Consider the following 21,193-nt stretch of genomic DNA (forward strand, 5'->3'; position numbering starts at 1 on the left):
TAGATGTCATTTAGGCATTCTGAGGCTGATGGTCCATCTGCGCTGACATCCCCCAAGATCATACATGACTGATATAATCTCCCATAGGTCTTTAATGCCCCATCAACATCAAAGGATGTCATTGGAGCATCCAAGTAAACAGGGATTAGGGGGTTCAAGGAAAATATCAGTTGTTTGAAAGCACTTTCATTCCCTGGAAGATCAACACTTTGAAGATTGAATTATAAAAAATATGTGAGCTAGGAAAAAATAATTGGCCATCTTTCCAACCCTTCCATGTAAAACCACTTAGAAACACAACATAAGGCTGTATTGCTTTCAGGGGAGGCTGGAAGTCCCTCAAGTCAGAGGAATGAATAAGGAAAGGAACAGGAGAAAAGGGTAGCAGTAATTCTGTTGTTAACCCACATTCCCAGCCCTTGCTAGAAAAATGCAGACCCTATCTCAGACAGAGTGGCAGGCTACAGTGGAAGAAATGGGATAGCATCCTGCCACCCTGTCTTGGGCCAAGAGTCAGGCTGGCTGCCTCCAAAGTAGTGATACAGTGGTGAAGTGATTGCTTTGGATTACCAAGTCCTGCAGGTCAAGGAAAAGTGGGATTTATATGGTTGCTCCTTTTGTTATCCCAAATTGCAAAGTGCCCATCAGGAGAACATTTAGTAGGCTGGTGGCGTTCAGGGCACTGGGTTGACACTGGCAGTAAAAGCACTGGGTAGGCAGCAGAAGCAACAGGCAGGGCACTTGGTGGATACTGGAGCAGTAGGTAGAACACCAGGCACATTTAGATTGCTGGTTCAATCTCTTGCTCTCAGTACATTGGATTATTGTAATGTGCTCTATCAATATCGAAGATTTTTTTTAAAAAGGTTGCAGATTATCCAGAATTCTGTGCATTTGACTTTTGGACTGAAAAGATCTGATCACGTGACGCAGTATTACCATAAACTGCATTGGTCGTCAATAGAGGCAAGAGTGATCTTTAAATTCAGCTGTATATGTTTCAAGACTCTCAATGGGTTATTACCCAGTTATCTCATGGATCATTTTTAAATTTGCCAATAAAAAATATCTACGTTCCCTTCGGATCTTTGACTTTCCTTCTGTAAAAGGATGTGTGTATAAACACTTCCTTAGTAAGATCTTAGCATATCAGGCAGCATTACAGAATAAACAAGTTAGTAGGTATCTTTCTATCTCAACTTCTTATCTGGCATTTAGAAAATCTATGAAGACTGATCTATTTGGCAAATGTTTTGATTAATTAACTGTGTTTATGCCGTGTATACTTTTATTTTAATTTTTGTAAACCGCACAGAACCGTAAGGTAAATACGGTATATAAGAAATTTTGTTATGTTATGTGCAGGCATCAGTGGTAGCAGGCAGGGTATATTGGCAGCAGGTGGGCAGGCACCGACAGCTGCGAATAGGCAGGACACTGTGGCAGTGGCAGACAAAGTTCCACTAACTTTTGCTATGAATATGCACAATTCCTGCTGGTTTGATGCACGTGCATTAAGAGTACACACTCTTATTTTATTATTCTATTGTCCATTGATACTTGCCTTTTGGAAATCAATATGGGGGTCAAATAAATAGTTTGTTAGATAATCCGGTGGCATTATCCTATGATACCGTATTGTTTGGCATGTCAGTGAGGACTAAAAGTCAAATATCCTCTAATAATAATAAGCTTCTACTCATTATGACAGGGGATGCCATACAACAGATTACGAATAATTGGAAAAATTGGGATAGGCTGAATTATAGCTTTTGGTGGAACTCTTTGTGTCACATATTCAAAACGGAAAGGCTAATTGCCATGCAGCAAGGAAATTTTAAGAAATTTCAGGTTAGTTGGGAGGCATTAACAAGATACTGTAAAGATTGAAATTAATGCATAGAATAAATATAAATTTTTTTCCCATTTGTTCATACATGTCCAGGGTGGGAATATTTTATGATTTCTTTTGCTTAAGATTAATTGTTGGGTATAAGGGAGGGGAGATATTTGATAAGAGCTATAATTTTATAATATATTAAGTGATGTTAAAGTATAAAATGATTGTATTTTGTGTTACATTGATTGTGAGTTTTAAAAATCAATAAAGATTTAAAAAAAGAGTACACAGTCTTCCAAAGGAGTGCACACTCTTACTGACATTGACCCATACTGAAAATGAAGATCAATGACACACTAAATGAACGATGCATGCAAACAATTTAAAATAAACATTTTTAGGCTGCCCATCCCCAAATATTAGTCCATAGCCAGGAGTACAGTTCTAGGGAAACAGGACTGGAATTGGAAGTGTTGGAAAAAAAGGGAAGGAATATTATAAGACTATAAATACATGATTATCACCTTGTCTGTCCAGCCGTTTTTTGGTCCTCTCTAAAACTTGCCAAAGCACATGTTTTTTTCTTGGCCACAGAAGAGCTTTGTTGTAAAAGGTTTGAGCAAATTTGAAAACTTGTTTGTTTTCCTTCACCTTTCCCGGATAATTGATTCCTGTTTGGAGTGTTGCCCAGATGCAGCCTGTGGCTACATGCAGTCAAATATGTCAACACACAGTACTATCATCTGAGATTGTCTTAGCTGTCTTATCTCTTTCTATTTCTTCTCGTTCTTGTCATAAGATTAGAATTTATTTATTTTTATTTTTTATTTCTATATCATCTAGTTCCTAGGCGGTTTACAGTATATCCATAATGCCTAAAAACAATACAATAAAAAGACAAATCATCAACATTTAAGTTCACAGTTAATCCTCGATCAGGACAAATCAGACCCTATAAAAATGCATTAACAAACAGTTGCGTTTTGAGGACTTTTCTGAAAGATCCTCCATCAGCACATTTTCTTAACATTCCATAATTTCACCCCAGCACAACAAAAGGTCATTGCACAAGTTTTGACATACCGGCCTTAGCTCTTTAATTTGCATGCTTCATTTTCTAATTAGAGATCCTCTATGTTTATCCCACGCTTTTTTGAATTCCATCATCATTTTCCTCTCCACAGTACAGAAACATGCTTGATTGATCTGACATCAACAGTTAGATCAGTATTAAGCACAGGTAAACAAGTGTTACTACTACAGTTTGATGTCTCAGCAACATTTCACATGGTCAACCACATTCTGCCGCTAAATAAACTAGCTGAAATAGGAATTTCAGGAATGGTATTACAATGGTTCCAAGGCTTCCTGATGAAAAGATGCTACAGAGTGTTAAAAGATGGAACCTTCTCTGACCACTGATCTCCACCATGTGGAGTACCATAAAGATGTCCCATCTCACCACTATTATATACCATCTTCATGATCACATTGAATTTGATAATCCTCAGACCAGGGGAATGACTCTTCTCATACATCGATGGTGTCTGTCTACGAATCCCTGCAAGTTTGAACCAAGCAAGCATGACTACCATATTGTCCAGAATGATAACTAAAATTCAAGAATGGGCAGGGAGATACCATCTCAAACTAAACACTGAAAAAAACAAACTATTATGCTTTGGGTAACACATAAACCTAATCGCATCTAACATTACTCTGACAACTGGAACCAGCTTCAACATTGAGAAAACCTTCAAAATACTGGAAATCACTTTAGATAGCTCATTAACCCCTCCTCCCCCACCCCCTTTTACAAAACCGTAGCATGGATTTTAGCGTCAGCCATAGCGGTAACAGCTCCCATGCTTATAGAATTCCTATGAGTATCGGAGCTGTTACCGTCATGGCTGACGCTAAAATCCATGATACGGTTTTGTAAAAGTGGGATAAATTTTGAAGATCATGTTTACAACTTAGGGCTCCTTTTACGAAGGTGCGCTAGCGTTTTTAGCGCATGCACCAGATTAGCGCACACTATAGCGTGCACTAGCTGAAAAACTACCGCCTGCTCAAGAGGAGGCAGTAGCGGCTAGCGCGTGTGGCATTTTAGCACGTGCTATTCTGCGCGTTAAGGCCCTAATGCGCCTTCGTAAAAGGAACCCTTAGTCCAAAAAATCCTCACACTACAAAAACTAAGAAGGGTAAGATCATACATCTTCCAGCTGCACTACAGGATACTAGTGCAGTCAACAATATTGTCATTACTAGACTACTGCAATGCCTATTTCTCAGGTATCTCTGTTAAACTAATGAAAAAAAAAGCTCCAACTGATACAAAACACTACATCAAAACTTATATACTACAAATCAAGATTTGACCATGATACATCACTGCTTATAGAACTACACTGGTTACCAATAAAAAAAAAAAAAGAATTCAAACTATGGTGCTTAGCATTTAAAACGCTTTATGGTGATGTCCCTAATAGCTTCACCAGATTTACTGAACTCTGAAAGATATAAAATACAAGACATCTCACAGCAAATCATTCAACTACCAAATAGTAAAAGTGTGGCACTCGCTTCTCATTGTAGTTCACACAAGTTACATTATACAGTTTCACAAAAATCTAAAAACATGTTTTTTGGTTTGTTTGTTTTTAGAAATCCCTACCAGGGGTCCAAAGAGACTCAAACTAATAATACAAGTTACCTGAAATAAAGACAATGTTAATGGTCAGCTGGTATCTTTGATATATTACCTCAGACTGTATGCACAATTTGATAACTTTGGGGTCCTTTTATCAAGCCGCGCTAGTGGGGTTAGTGCGTCAGACATTTCATCACGCGCTAAAAAACTAACGCCTGCTCAATACAGGCGTTAGCGGCTAGTGCAGCAGGCAGTTTAACGCACGGTATTCTGTGCATTAAACCCCTACCGCAGCTTGATAAAAGGACCCCTTTATGTAGCATATATAATTATTTATATAGCTTGTATAATTCTTTGTAACATATAATAACATAGTAAATGATAATATGTTTAACTCTGTACAAAACTCTTTGTAGCAATATACAGCTTGTAACCCACCTAGAGCTCTAGGAATATAAGATTGTACATAACATTATATGATTATAGGATTTAAGTGGTATAGAAATGATTAAATAAATAAGAGGGTATTTCTGTGTTTATTTATTCAATTTTCTATACTGTTCTCTCAGAGGAGCATAGAATGGTTTACATGAATTTATTCAGATACTCAAGCATTTTTTCCCTGTCTGTCCTGGTGGGCTCACAATCAATTTAATGGTCTCCTTATCTCAAGAAAGATATAGTGGCACTGGAAAAGGTTCAAAGAAGAGCGACCAAGATGATAAAGGGGATGGAACTCCTCTCGTATGAGGAAAGACTAAAATGGTTAGGGCTCTTCAGCTTGGAAAAGAGACGGCTGAGGGGAGATAGGATTGAAGTCTACAAAACCCTGAGTGGAGTAGAACGGGTACAAGTGGATCGATTTTTCACTCCTTCAAAAACTAGGGGGACACTTGATGAAGTTACAGGGAAATACTTTTAAAACCAATTGGAGGAAATTTTTTTTCACTCAGAGAATAGTTAAGCTCTGGAACACATTGCCAGAGTATGTGGTAAGAGTGGATAGCGTAGCTGGTTTTAAGAAAGGTTTGGACAAGTTTCTGGAGGAAAAGTCCATAGTCTGTTATTGAGAAAGACACAGGGGAAGCCACTGCTTGCCCTGGATTGGTAGCATAGAATATTGCTACTCCTTGGGTTTTGGCCAGGTACTAGTGACCTGGATTGGCCACCGTGAAAACAGGCTACTGTGCTTGATGGACCATTGGTCTGACCCAGTAAGGTTATTCTTATGTTCTTATGTATGTACCTGGGGGCATTGGTGGGATTAAGTGACTTGCCTGGGTCACAAGGAGCAGTGTGGGTTTGATCCCACAAGCTCAGGGTGCTGAGGCTGTAGCTTTAACCACTGCCCCACACTATCCTGTTCTGCATGTATTGATTCAGCTAGTCTATACTGTAAGTTCTGGGATGTCTAGAAGTTTTATTTGTTGTGTCCCCCCCCCCTCCAGGCAGTGTATTAATTTTCTAGGGCTTGATGCAAATATGTTCAGTGCTGCCTTTTCATAAGTAGGATTGTTGCAGTTTGAATCATGGGAGTTATCACTATTTTGATATGATGTTTGCTATATAGGTTCTTTTTTTTTTTTTGCAGTTTTATTACTTCACAAAGTGTTTCCAGTGGAAACTGAGTGTGCTCCCAAGATGATACTATAGTTTTAATATTTATTTTTTTTTGTATGTTAAATATTAAGACAAATTTCTTAGCTTCATTGTCGGGGAATGTGGCATGGGTTACAGAACTGGGAGTAACAGGTTTATTTTTTTTTTTTTCAAATTTTTTATTCATTTTATCATCTTACAACAAGTACACAATATTACATCATAAAAAAACAAACATATCACTTGAATTTCTTACTAATATCATCCTAAATATAAAAATTAATCCCTCCACACCCATCCTTCCCTTAAATATTTCAATCAACAATATCATATAAATATTATAAACTTATTTAATAATTAACCTTTAAAAAGAAATTTATACCATACCCCCACCCCCTATGTATAAATATACTATCAGTGAAAAATGATGTCTAATCATTACAATAATTTGCCAATGGACCCCAGATCTTTTCAAAATTGTTATAATTCCCATTCTGCAAAGCAATTACTCTTTCCATTTTATAAATGTGGCACAACGAATTCCACCAGAATGTATAATTAAGATTGTTATAATTTTTCCAGTTACTAGTGATATGTTGCATGGCAACTCCTGTCATTATCAATAAAAGTTTGTTATTACTTGATATTTGACTCTTTGTTCTCATAGACATACCAAACAGAATAGTATCATATGATAGAGCTACATGGTTTTCTAATAAACAATTTATATGGGACCAAATTGATTTCCAAAAAGCCAAGATATAGGGACAATAAAATAATAAATGATCTAAGGTCCCTGCTTCCAGATTACAATGCCAGCATCTATTAGACTTAGAGCTATCCAACTTTTGTAATCGAACAGGGGCCCATAATGCTCTATGTAACAAAAAAACAACAACAAGATTTATATTGAGATTCTGCCCCATCCTCTGTAGTCTCCAGACTTCTTACATATGGAAGAATTCATTGAATGATGCTCTCAAATAATACATGATTTACTGAGTAGTTAACGCTGTCCAAATGAGTTTCTAAGGCCTTTGTGACTTTTAATATCTTTCTTCTTTTTTGTTACCTAATTTGAAGGTTGGGGGAAGGGAGGGCTGTGGTGTACAGAAATGTCTTGCCTTCCCCAATAGCCTGTGCCTTCTATAGCTCCCCTCCCCCCAATACCTTTGTATTTTAATACCAGGTTGCAGGTATGGGTAGACCCTGGGACTAGCAAATCAGGATTTGAACTGAGCTCCTTGAAAGCAGAAAGGTGGTGGCTGCCCTAAGAAAAAAAACAGCGGTACTGTCAAAAGCTAGAAGATCAAAGTTTGTGCAAGTTCTGATTAAGCCTAAAACAAAGCTGCTGACTGTAGATATTTCACAATCCTGTGCAGACGCAGCAGAGAATGACGGCAAATTCCAGGAGCAGTTCATGTGTAGCAGACTTCCTTTTACTTCCCTTGGTGTTGTCCCAGGGAGCTTTGTATCACCTCTGCAGGTGCCCCCCATCCCTGATTACAGGGTCGAGAATCCCGTATCCTTCCTAGGCAAGGTAAGAAGGGGTTTGTGTGGCCTTGTGTTCTTTCCTGACTAGGATTACAAATACTACAGGGCTAACAACCAAGAAAGAAGCAAGCAGTCACTGTCTTCAAGTTTATTATGGATTTGATTAATCGCTTATTCAAAATTCTAAGCGATGTACAAAGGAGTAAAACAATGAATTACAATTATCAAGGGGAAACCAACCAGATAAATATGACTGACTTGTCAAAACATATGGTACAAAAGGAAAAAATAGGGAAAGAAATACAAGTTAATGATAGTAAGTAAGACGAGTAAGGGGAAAAAACAATAGGAAGGGGGAAAACGGTGAGCTTCAAAGAAATTAAGAACTAAGGTTCAGTTGATGCACCTAATCTGATTTTCTAGTTGATATACCTAACTTAATTTACTAGTTGTCAAATGCATCTTTAAAAAGAAAGCATTTTAACTTGCACTTAAATCTATCTAAATTATATTCTTCCCGTACATGAATTGGGAGTAAATTCCATGTTTGGGGTGCTGTGACGGAGAAAATAAATTGCCACCATGTATTTATGGTTTTAAGCGAGGGAACTATTAAAAGATGTTGGTCAGTAGACCTGAGTGATCTTGTTGGTGTATAGGGAATCATATGTGCCTGTCTGTGTCTATGCACATATGTGAAAAGGAGATAAGGAACTAAACCCCTCTTTTACGAATGCATAGCGTGGGTTTTAGTGCGGGCAGCGGAATAGGAATTCTATGAGCTAAAACTCACGCCACACATTCGTAAAAGAGGGGGGTAAATGGTGCCCCCCAAAAAGTGTTGAGTGCTGTTCTATAAGTGGCACTTTGAGCTGAGTGCCATCTATAGAATAGTGCTTAGCACTGGGATTGGGCGCACGGATTTACACCACTGAAGCCTGGTGTAAATACTTGTGCCTAAATTAATTGTGGATCCCCAAATCCTATAATAATAATAATAATTTTATTCTTATATACCGCCAAAGCCATAGTAGTTTGAGGCGGTTTACAATAAGAGGAACTGGACCATCAGCTAGATAGGTACAAAGTAAGTTTTTAAAGTACATGAAGCGGATACAGGGATAAGAGGGCTGGAAAAGGCTGCAAACATTCAGCGAGAATAGGCGCACTGGACAGTCATCAATCCAGGTAGGCCGAGAACAGAGCGGGAATGAAAACCTATGACCCACCCATGCCCCTCCCATGGCCACACCCCCTTATCAGTTGCATGCTAAAAATTTTACACGCACATCTTCATTGAATACCACCTATCCAGATGTGTGCATAAATACAAATTGTTTCCAATTAATGCCACTAACTGATTAGTGCCCAATTACTAGCGCCAATTTGTTCATCATGGACAAATTGGTGGATGCCCAAATGTGTGCGTGCAATTTTGAATGCTAGGTGTTGAATTTGGTGGAATGTCTGCATTTCCTCTCGGATGGGGTGAAAGAGGTGTCCTTTTATTTTTTCTTTGTCTCTTTATTCAGTTATGCTAAGTTACCAGTTCTAAGCTGGAAACCTTTTAGCCAGTTACATCCCAGTGTGGGATTTGTAGTGCCTGATCCCGACCATTGAAATCAGTGCCATAAGCCCCATGATGCACCAGCAAGGGGGGTAGTCAGAAATCCCAGGACAGTTCCAAATCTGTAGTCTGGAACTGGATAACTTGGCATCTCTGCTATATCCATTAATTGAGTAGTAAGTAACTCTACCACTTATTCTGAACAAATTTACTCAAATCTCTCAAACAAATGGAGGATACATAGTAATGTAGTAAAATAACATCGTAAATGATGGAAGATAAAGGCCTGCCTGGTCCATCCAGTCTGCCCAGCAGTCTCACATTCATCATCTTGTTATTATTCGTTTTACTTGCTAAGTTCCTCTATAAGACGTCCTCCCCTCCCCACAATAAGCAACATCTGGATAATATGAATGTGATATAAAATAGAGAATGACATGGGGACAAATTTTTCCCCGTCCCTGCGGGAACTCATTTTCCCATCCCATCCCCGCAAGATCTATTCCTCTCCCTGCCCCATTACTGCAAGCTCTGACCTCATCTGCACAAGCCTAAAACACGTTAAAATCATAAGTGTTTGAGGTTTGTACAGTTAAGACAGAGTTTAAAGGAATGGGACAGGGATAGAGACAAAACGTGCGGGGACGAGATGGGGGAAATTGAGTTCCTGCGGGGACAGGGACAAATTTGTCCCCTTGTCATTCTCTAGTATAAAATACATGTACTTGCTCCTGATCCATCTTGCCATATACAGGACTTTGTTTGGCATTGGCCACATTGTCCCAGTGCCAGAGTCGCTGTCAAAGCTGCTCCAGCCTGTCCCGATCTCATGCCATATATGGGACAAAGACCATAGAAGTCCATCTAACATCAGCTTCACTTCCCCACTGCTGGGGCTACATTTAAGCATCACTCTTATGCATCATAAATCAAATTATAGTTGTTGATCTGATGATCTTTTGGGTTTTATGTCGATATTATCCTCCTATTTACAGAGGAGATTGAGAGGGGACATGATTGAAACATTCAAGGTACTGAAGGGAATAGACTTAGTAGATAAAGACAGGTTGTTCACCCTCTCCAAAGTAGGGAGAACGAGAGGGCACTCTCTAAAATTGAAAGGGAATTGATTCCGTACAAACGTAAGGATGTTCTTCTTCACCCAGAGAGTGGTAGAAAACTGGAACGCTCTTCCTGAGTCTGTCATAGGGGAAAACACCCTCCTGGGATTCAAGACAAAGTTAGACAAGTTCCTGCTGAACTTAGGTAGGGCTAGTCTCAGTTGGGGCGCTGGTCTTTGATCAGAGGGCCGCCGTGTGAGCGAACCGCTGGGCACGATGGACCAATGGTCTGGCCCAGCAGCGGCAATTCTTATGTTCTTATGTGCTTTATGGTTTAATGACATATCCCACTTTATACAAAGCGGGTTACAACTAGTACATACATAATTAAAACAAATTCACATACAATACAAACAAATCAGACAATCAGAATCCATCAGTGACCAGCGTTTACAGTTATCATAAAAGCTTAATTCTCATAGTTCATCTTACAAAAGAGGACTTCTTCAATAATTTCTTAAAATTCTAAAAATTTCCATGCTCACGTATATATTTAGGGATCTCATTCCATGTCTGTGGGCTTATGCAGGAGAACATGCTTGCCCTAGACACTTTCGAGCGCAATTGTTTAACAGGTGGAACAAACAACTCAGTACGTGCCGCAGAGCTGCGGGAGCAGAACATATGGCAGAATACTATCGACCAGATACCTTGGTGCTAGTCCATGTACACACAAATATACCATAACCAGCAGTTTGTAATTTATCCAGTAATCTATATTTATTTATTTAAAAATTTATATACCACATAGAATTATGCGGTTAACATGTTGGTTACATACATAATGTACTGATCGCCCTTTAGTCGCATAGATGTGGACAATGGACAAACATCTGATCAATTAAACATTCAACAATAAAACAGTAAAAAGTTAAAACCCAAACATTCATTAGCATTGTAGCTTACAGGGAGAACAGAAATAGCAACATTTTCATAGGAGAGCATTAACAAAGAGCTGCTTTTTCAACATTTTCTTATAATTAATCTTTCCGACACAAAATCGCAGCATGCCTGGCAGAGCGTTCCAGAGTTTGACACCCGCCACTGACATCATTGATGTTCTAATTCTAATATGAGGAATAGACATCTTCCCCTCTAAACTTAATTTCGTAGTGTTTTCAGACCTTAGATTTCTTCTAGGTCGGTAAATTTCAAACAACTCTTGTAGTACCGTTGGAGCAATTTGGTACAGTATCAACCAGTACAATTTGATGTAGTATTCTGACAAATAATCAAGTTGCTATTTTGTATGTATACCATGAGTTATTGAAGTGGGTGTGAAAAGAGGGAGCCCGTTGCTGCCTGAGTTAATCTTATGACTAGGATGCATGGCTTACTGGCTGCATGTTCAGGGATTAACCAAGGTGCAGATGAAACTTTAGCTTAGCTGTGCAGATTCCACATGCTACATGTCATATCTATTACCCACTCCTTTTTTTTTTTTTTCTTTTTTGAACAAGATTGAGGAAGTAGTGTCTAAAAAACTCCAGCAGTAATGACTTTTTTTTTTCTAGTCAGAACCGGCTGTCTGTGTAGCACAGTTGACCTTGGTAAGTATGATGATTTATTAGCTGAGTGATAAAGTATAGTAATGTACATCATTAATTTAAGAGCTAATGTAGAATGAAACAAAAAATAATGAACCAGAAATTTAACAGCTAGAATTAGAAAAGAGCATTTTCACTTTCTTTGCTAACAAACACTCTTGACTTTGGCCCCTCTGACAATGGTTTGAACTTTCTCTCTAAGAAAATATATTCCTCAAGATAAATGTCTTGCTCATCTATTGGCTGCAGCCAAATTCTACAGAGCTAGATTTCAAAAGAAACAGTCACCACCACAAGGTTTTCAAGAAATGAGCATGTGGGGGGGAGATAAAATTCGATACAATTGTGCCTTTCAGCTATTGAATATCTGAGAAAACAAAGTGGCAAAATCTTTAGTATCAGGGACACTTGACAAATTCAAAGTATTCAAGAGAAATTATAGAAAATAAAATGTCAGGAATTATTAGGAAAAGAATGGAAAATAAAATAGAGAATATGATTATATCTTTGTATCACTCCATGGTGTGATTGCACTTATGCAAAGCTAAAAGCTGAATCACCTATAGCAGGGGTGGGCAACTCCGGTCCTCGAGGGACGGAATTCAGTCAGGTTTTCAGTATTTCCCCAATGAATATGCATGAGATCTATTTGCATTGACTGCTTTCAATGCATATTCATTGGGGAAATCCTGAAAAATAATAATAATAATAATAATAATAACTTTATTCTTGTATACCCCAATACCATGGAAGTTCAATGCGGTTAACAAAAGAAGAGACTGTACATTTACAGCGATGTTACATACATGGCAATGATAAGGCATATAATATAAAGGCGTAACAAAGACAGGACATTTAGATAAAACAGAGATTGATTATGAGAGGCCATATAGTGGCTTGGCAAGGTAGGCGAAGTCAGAGAGATTGGAGGCATATCGAGGTCAGGGAGGGGGGCAAGGAAGGAGGGAGGGGAGAGTTAGCGGAATTTGTCAAAGAGGTAGGTTTTTAGTGACTTCCTGAACAATTGGTAGGGCGGAGAGTTGGAGATGAGGGCGGTTAGGCAACCCAACTGGATTCCAGCCCTCGAGGACCGGAATTGCCCACTCCTGACCTATAGGAATAGAAAGGGCGGCTCAGCATTGCAGCTTTGGAAAAGGACCTGTTTGAGTGCTGTGTGCAATTCTGGTTGCTGCATTTCAAGAAAGATGTAGTGGAATTAGACAAGACACAGAGAAGGGCAGGTAACTATTCCCCTTTGATGAAAAGCTACAGAGGTTATAATAATAATAATAATAACAACTTTATTTTTCTACTAGTCTTATAGCCCGTTACATTAACGGGTTCTAGAATATATGTGTGTGTGTCTCTCTTTATTTCTTTCTCTCTCTCTCCTTAGCCGCTTTCTTTCTCTCTGTCTTTCTTTTTCCTTGGCTGTCCATCACCACCCCTTGCCTGCTCCCCCTGTCCATTCTCCCTTCCTTTTATCTCCCCTGTGTCCACCACCACCCCTTCACTGTTCTCCTTATGCAGCAGCAGCCCTTTGGGCTGCTCCCTTTGTTTTACCTCCCCCCTGTCCATCAGCACCTCTTTCCTTCTCCTCCTGTCCAGCAGTAGGCGTCCCTTCCTTTTTCTCCCACCCTCCTCCTTCTTATCCCTATGATACACTTACCTTGCTCTGCCCCTGATCAGAGGTTCCTGACAGTCGCCCAGTTGCACCCATTGGAAAAGTTCCTTCTGCCGCATCCTGCACCCCTCCTGACATGACTCCCGCTGTCTTTCTTTCTGTCTGTCTCTGCCCCTAGCCCCCTTTCGCTAGGTGGAGAGTAGGGAGGCTGTTGTGAGGTAATACGCGCGCATGCTCACTCGTGCGGCCACATCCCAACAGAAAAGGGATCAGGGAACACTCTTGTCGCGAGTGCGCATGTGCGGGCTAGCATTTTATTATATAGATATCGCCATAGTCAGTCAACTTCTAGGCGGTTCACATCAAGAGAAGGTTGGACATTCAGCAAATTACAAATGCATGAGGGGAAAGTTACAGGAGAAAAGGGTTGTAGGGGAGGGAAAGTAAGGGGGGTAGGAATTGCCTGAAGAATTGCTTAGGGGTTTGAAGGGGGAAAAAGCAAAGAGCGCGCGGAATGGTCTGTTTAGGTGATGAATTTGTCAAACAGAGCGGTTTTGATAGATTTTCGGAATGCATGGTAGGTTTGTCTGGTTTTATTTATGTAGTTTCCCAGCCAGGATTGTTGTCTGTTAGCTTGGAACATGAAGGTTCTGTCAAGGTAGGATTTGTATTTGCAGCCAGTAATATTAGGATAGGCGAAGATGTTTTTGTTTCTGGTTGTTCGTGTGGGGTTGTGTAGAGTAAAGTGTGTTGCAGGTAGGAAGGTGCTAGGCCCCAGATTTGCTTGAAGCAGATGCATGCAAATTTGAACTGTATTCGCGCTTCCATTGGTAGCCAGTACAGCTTTTTGTAATATGGGCTAATGTGGTCTTGTTTTCGCAGTCCGAAGATTAAGCGAACTGCAGTGTTTTGCATTAATCTCAGTTTTTTTATTGTTTTTTGTGGGATTTCCAGGTTACAGTAGTCCAGGATGGATAGGATCAGCGATTGCACCAGTAACCTGAAGGATGTTGTGTCAAAGTATTTTTTAATAGTCCTTAGCTTCCATAGAGTATAAAAGCATTTCTTCACTGTTAAGTTTGTGTGTTCAGCCATGGTCAAGTGTGTGTCGAGTGTGACACCCAGAATTTTTATGGTTTTGGAAATCGGATATTCATGGCTGTTTATTTTTAATGATGTTCTCATTATTTTGTCATTGGGGCTTGCTAAGAAGACTTTTGTTTTCTCTGTATTTAGTTTCAGTTTAACATAGTAACATAGTAACATAGTAGATGACGGCAGATAAAGACCCGAATGGTCCATCCAGTCTGCCCAACCTGATTCAATTTAAATTTTTTTTTTTTTTTTTTTTTTCTTCTTAGCTATTTCTGGGCGAGAATCCAAAGCTTTACCCGGTACTGTGCTTGGGTTCCAACTGCCGAAATCTCTGTTAAGACTTACTCCAGCCCATCTACACCCTCCCAGCCATTGAAGCCCTCCCCTGCCCATCCTCCTCCAAACGGCCATACACAGACACAGACCGTACAAGTCTGCCCAGTAACTGGCCTAGTTCAATCTTTAATATTATTTTCTGATTCTAAATCTTCTGTGTTCATCCCACGCTTCTTTGAACTCAGTCACAGTTTTACTCTCCACCACCTCTCTCGGGAGCGCATTCCAGGCATCCACCACCCTCTCCGTAAAGTAGAATTTCCTAACATTGCCCCTGAATCTACCACCCCTCAACCTCAAATTATGTCCTCTGGTTTTACCATTTTCCTTTCTCTGGAAAAGATTTTGTTCTACGTTAATACCCTTTAAGTATTTGAACGTCTGAATCATATCTCCCCTGTCTCTCCTTTCCTCTAGGGTATACATATTCAGGGCTTCCAGTCTCTCCTCATATGTCTTCTGGTGCAAGCCTCCTATCATTTTCGTCGCCCTCCTCTGGACCGCCTCAAGTCTTCTTACGTCTTTCGCCAGATACGGTCTCCAAAACTGAACACAATACTCCAAGTGGGGCCTCACCAATGACCTGTACAGGGGCATCAACACCAACATCAACAGTAAAATTATGAGTTTGAAGTTGGTGGTCCATTTTTCGATTTCTCTCATTGCGTGTGAAAGGAAGTCTATAATTTCTGTTCAGATGTCATTTAAGGGGATTAGGATGGATATGTTGTCTGCATATATGTAGTGTTTTAAGTTTAGTTTTTGTAGTCGGTGTAGTTAGGGCTTTTCAGTGTGGAGAAGTGATGGGTGAGGGAAGATATGGCAAAGGTCAGTAAAATTATGAGTGAGGTAGAATAAGCAAACGTGAATCAGTTGTTTACTATTTCAAAAATTACCAAGACTAGGGGATATGCAGTGATGTTAATAAATAATACATTTTTAAAATAAATCAAAGAAAATATTTTTCACTCATCACAAAATTAAGCTCTGGAATTTGTCGCCAGAGTATGCGGTATAAGTATCGTAGTTAAAACAAGTTCCTGGAGGAAACATCCATAAATCATGGAATAATTTTGTGTAATCTGCAGATTTAATTATCTCACTTGTTTTCATTTCCAGGTTATTTATAAAAATATGTTAAAAAGTACCAGCTCTTGTAAAGATCCTCAAGACGCTTCACTACTCACCTTTCTCCACTGAGAAAACTGTTTAGAGTCAGTGGGATAGCGAGGGAAGCTGGTGCCCGGCATCTCCCCCGTACCTCTTGTAGTTGTCAGACACAGTGAGCAGAATCTCACTCCCCAGTTGCCCGTGCCAACAGAGCCTGCCCTCTGATGTCACATCCTGGTCTCGCCTACAGAAAGTGATGTCAGAGGTAGGGCTGAAGCTGGCGCAAGCAGCAGCGGAGAGACCCTGCTCAATGCTGGTGATAATTAGAAGAGGTATGGGGGGGGGGGGAATGCATTAAGAGATCCCCTGCACTGGAAAGGGGACAGAAAGATGCCAGTGCTTCCACCAAGTCAGCATCCAGGGTACTCCATCTCTACTCCCTTGCTATGCCAGTGTTTAGACCTTTTCTCTTTTTCAATCTTTTAACCAGTTCCAGTCCACAATAGGACATTACCTCCTATCCTATGACTTTTTAATGCTCTCGGGAGTTTCTCTCCTGAGAGATTGTGTCAAATGCTTTCTGAAAATCCAGATATACTATGGGGTAATTGTTTAACATATTTATGTGCCGATTACACATGTAAATGTTTAGAATACTAGCATATAAGGAAAAGTGGATGGGATTTGATATACCACTTTTATGTGGTTACAATCAAAGTGGTTTACATGTTATATACAGGTTATTTTGCACCCAAGGCAATGGAGGGTTAAGTGACTTGCCCAGGGTCACAAGAAGCTGCAGTGGGAATTTAACCCAGTTCCCCTGGTTCTCAGGTCACTACACTAACCATTAGACTAGATCTCTAGGTATATGCCATTATCGCAAGGATGTGCTGAGACTGGAGTCGGTGCAAAGAATGGCCACCCGGATGGTCTCGGGACTCAAGGATCTACCATACGAAAAACGGCTTGACAAATTACAGCTATACTCGCTCGAGGAGCGCAGAGAGAGGGGGGACATGATCGAGACGTTCAAGTATCTTACGGGCCGCATCGAGGCGGAGGAAGATATCTTCTTTTTCAAGGGTCCCACGACAACAAGAGGGCATCCGTTGAAAATCAGGGGCGGGAAACTACGAGGTGACACCAGGAAATTCTTTTTCACTGAAAGAGTGGTTGATCGCTGGAATAGTCTTCCACTACAGGTGATTGAGGCCAGCAGCGTGCCTGATTTTAAGGCCAAATGGGATCGGCACATGGGATCTATTCACAGGGCAAAGGTAGGGGAGGGACATTAAGGTGGGCAGACTAGATGGGCCGTGGGCCCTTATCTGCCGTCTATTTCTATGTTTCTATGTTTCTAAGTGTAACTAGGCACTATTCTGATAGGGTGTAGTTTGCAGGTGAGTGTACAAAGAAATAGAGCCTGGGCAAAGTATTGGTGGGGTGTACATTTATGCATGTAACTTATAGAATACTATATATTACATGCATATCTCTGGAATGTAGTCACACACGTTTATACTAGCTTTATGTCTGGCATAAGAGCTCACACCTAAGTGCATACATGTATATATACTGTACCTGGCAATGCTGATAATGTGTACCTATCGGTTGCCCTCTGGGTGCCTATATATAGATGCAGTTGTAAATTTACCTGCTATAGCAACTGGCTCACATTATCCACGTTTATTCACACCTTAAAACAAATAGCAGATTGGTAAAGTACAACTTCCCTCGACTAAACCCATTCTGATTTTGTCCCATTAAACCATGACTATTCAGATGTTTAGCAATTTTGTTCTTTATAATAGATTGCACCATTTTGCCCAGCGCTGACATCAGGCTTACTGATCTGTCGTTTCCCAGCTTACTCTTGGAACTTATTAAAAATATTGGTATTACATTGACCATCCTCCAATCTGATTTTAACGAGAGGTTACAAATTACTAATAGTCATTCTTCAATTTCATTTTTGTCTTGTTTCAATACTCTGATATATATACCATCTGGTCCAGGGGATTTGATACTCTAGTTTTTCAGTTTGCTTTAGTACATCTGCCAAGTTCACTGAGCTCTTCTTCAGTTTGTATCATCATCATTAAGTACCATTTCTGGTGTGAGCATCTCTTTTTCACTTGCAACTAGGCCGCGACGTTTTGCAGTGCTTCAAAGATTCGTGCAGAAGCAACGTTTTGGTTGGTTGGTATAAGATCTTGGTCACTCCATTGTACACCCAAAGACTCCTAAGATTCCTGATGCAGGCCGGGTAGGCCGAAACATGTTCATTTCGAGTCATTGAGTCACTGTATGAATTTGCACAACTTTGGATGAATAAAGGCATTTGGATCTATCAGATGAGTTGAAAGACACTTTTTTTTATGTACCATTCTGATTGGACAATTCCACTTTGGTTTTGCTCTTGTGAGCATCTCTTTTACATCTTTCTCAGTGAAAGTGAAAGCAAATAATTCATTTACAAGTAGTAACTTTTATTTACATAACATATGTCCTGTGGTTATATAAACAATCTGAATTCTGATAAACATTCACTTTTATATTTTCTTGACATATTTACTGTAATTTTCACAATTTTAAGATAGCAATTTTAAAAAGCCCTTTATGCAAATAAATGGTTATTTACTTCAGTAAAAGGGCTTGTTTTGGGTTTTTTTTTTTTAACTCCCAACCTTCCCATGGGCAAAAGTACCAGCATTTTTCTATAGCACCCGTATTGAATGGAGAAGCATCCAAAGTGATGGTTAGGGTGGAAAATGTAACAATACATTTTGGGCTCCTTTTACGAAGGTGCGCTAGCATTTTTAATGCACGCACCGGATTAGCGTGCGTTATAGCATGTGCTAGCCGAAAAACCACCGCCTGCTCAAGAGGAGGCGGTAGCGGCTAGTGCGTGCGGTATTTTAGCACGCACTACTCAGCGTGTTAAGGCTCTAACATGTCTTCATAAAAGGAGCCCTTATTTTTGAAAGAAAAAACATCCCTGAAAAAGCAGGTGACAATCTCCACAGGGACTTTTTCTTTAGGCAATTCTCAAAGGGAAAATACACACACGAAGACAGATGCAAAGTCCATAGATTGCAAGTACCTGTGTAGTTTTAAAAATTGCTTCCTAAACGGAGTTTCAGTTTGTTAGGTTCAGTCAGAATTTTTTCCCCCCAATTATCCTAGATCTAAGGGTTCAGATAGGTTATATCAATCTCACAGTCCCATGTCACTGTGAATGAAGGAAAGATGTGTTATGGTTAGACACATTCTCATACTTGGGTTCTGTTTCCTTTTCCTCTGTGAAGTTTTGCTCACACGTTTCCAGGTCCCTTGGTTGGGAACAGATTTTCATTTTTTCTTGATTATCACAGTATGAAGTTGCACTCATTTCTGCTTCACCATCTGCTTTTGAGACCATTTTATTTAAAATGAAGGATGATGGAGTATGAGGCTTCTTTACTTCATGACCTTGATATCTGGCAACAGAAGAGTTACATGGCTTTTGAGATGATTTTAGAGTCCTTTCTAAGTCCTCCTGACAGGGAATCTTTGACAGTGAATTCAGGATGACTCTGGATCTCTTTTCTTTGGGTAACATGGGAATGCCTTGAACATTAATCCTTAGTCTGTTCTCCTCTTTGTTCTTCTGTTTGACTCTCTGAAAGCCACCAAAGCATGTTATAACTGGTGGAACCAATCTGTCTCTGTGTTCTGAGATTTTACCAGTTGAAGACAATGTCCCAGCGGGTCCAACACTTTCATAAACTGTTGTTATACTTTTCCTTTTTCTTTTCTTCATTTCAGAATTTGTTTTTGAAAAGTCATCTGTTTCATTTTTTTGGATAGCTTTTGGTATGTTGATCATTGTCCATCTGTGACTCCATATAGCTGTTCTAGAGGATACTTTATAATCTTTGTCTTCTTTCTTGGGCTCTACCTGTTCATTGTCTTCATGAATCTCACCACATTGTGGTGGTTCTTCCCCTCCGGATGGAGAATATGATGAGAAAGAGGAGATTTTGGTAAGACTCCATGGGATCTTGGACTTTCGGGCAAGAATTGGTGTCTCGGTTGTAGAGTCTGTTTTACACTCAGGACCAAACTTAGTCCCTTCTGCAAAAGAAACAGAAGGCCTCTTGACTCTGGCAATGCTAGAAGTTCGTGGAATAGGAAAAGGATGAGAAACATCTTCAGAGTTAAATACTGATACATCAGGCACAATGTTCTGTGACTTTATCTCTTCAACCTCATCCACTGCAGCTGAAGAATTATCTGAAAATAGAAAGACCATGAGGATAAAGATAGAATAAAGTCAAAGGGTAAATTTTCAGTAAAGCACTGGCTGGATGTCATCGGAGGGTAAGGATCAGTTATCCTATTGTGTGTGGCCAAGACAGTCACCAAACATTTGTGCTCTTGGCAGCTAGAGTGGGTCTTTCCAAGCCCCATTCTAGAAATGTATGGGAGGTCAAGCAGCTAATAAGAGTAATGCTAGGCTACCAGCTGGTGACAAGTGGGGAGGCAGCAAATGGCTTAAGAGTTTGCCTCTGCTCCTTCATCGCTGGACTGAAGCTAGGCTTGTTCTTCCGACATTAAATAGAACAAAATGTGAATCAACCCACACTAAGGCTTTCTTCTATTTAACACCCAAACTTTGGTATGGCCTTCCAAAAAAATATTAGGGCGGATAAGAATATTAAAGCTTTCAAAATGCTTCTCAAAACACATTTTTTTCTACAAGCTTTTGGGGCAGTTTCTCTAACATTAGATCATATTATTGAAGATTTCAACAGATTTTCCTTAAAATTCACAATGTAATTTAATTTTGAGTTATTATGTAATTTGTCCTCTGTGTGCTTTTCAATTTTAAATGGCGTTCTTTTTATATTTTAATTTACACATTTGATGTTTATATAAACCACTGAGAACTCTGTTAAGATTTGGTGGTATATCATATTTTAATAAACATCCCAGTGGATACCCATCTTGCACATCTTTTGTGATATCTGTTTGTGTAGCACATTCTCTTAGCAATGCACATTTGTTTTGAAATGAAATGAAAAATGCAGTGAATTAAAAAAATATATATGTTGTGCATACCCCTATAACTTCTAGGGTGATGTTTCCCTGCTTTCCACCTTCTCTCACTTTTCTACATCTTCTACCCCCTTGGAAGACTTCTGAAGCCCATACTTTTGATC

General features: G+C 39.6%; 1 protein-coding gene and 1 long non-coding RNA gene across 2 annotated transcripts in view; one reads left to right on the top strand and one right to left on the bottom strand.

The window, feature by feature from the left end:
* Positions 1-7,530: 7,530 nt before the first annotated feature.
* LOC117349439 lies at positions 7,531-18,206 on the top strand. The gene is made up of 3 exons (XR_004537162.1): positions 7,531-7,632; positions 11,789-11,824; positions 18,135-18,206. It is a non-coding gene; the product is annotated as an uncharacterized LOC117349439 (long non-coding RNA).
* Positions 17,632-21,193, bottom strand: part of SCARF1 (scavenger receptor class F member 1) — a 42,601-nt gene continuing 39,039 nt past the window's right edge. The window contains exon 11 of the mRNA XM_033922914.1: positions 17,632-20,264. Within this exon, the coding sequence (XP_033778805.1) occupies positions 19,219-20,264 (1,046 nt within the window). The 3' untranslated portion in view covers positions 17,632-19,218. The remainder of the gene's footprint in view (positions 20,265-21,193) is intronic.

Source organism: Geotrypetes seraphini, chromosome 15, assembly GCF_902459505.1.
Source record: "Geotrypetes seraphini chromosome 15, aGeoSer1.1, whole genome shotgun sequence".
NCBI lineage: Eukaryota > Metazoa > Chordata > Amphibia > Gymnophiona > Dermophiidae > Geotrypetes > Geotrypetes seraphini.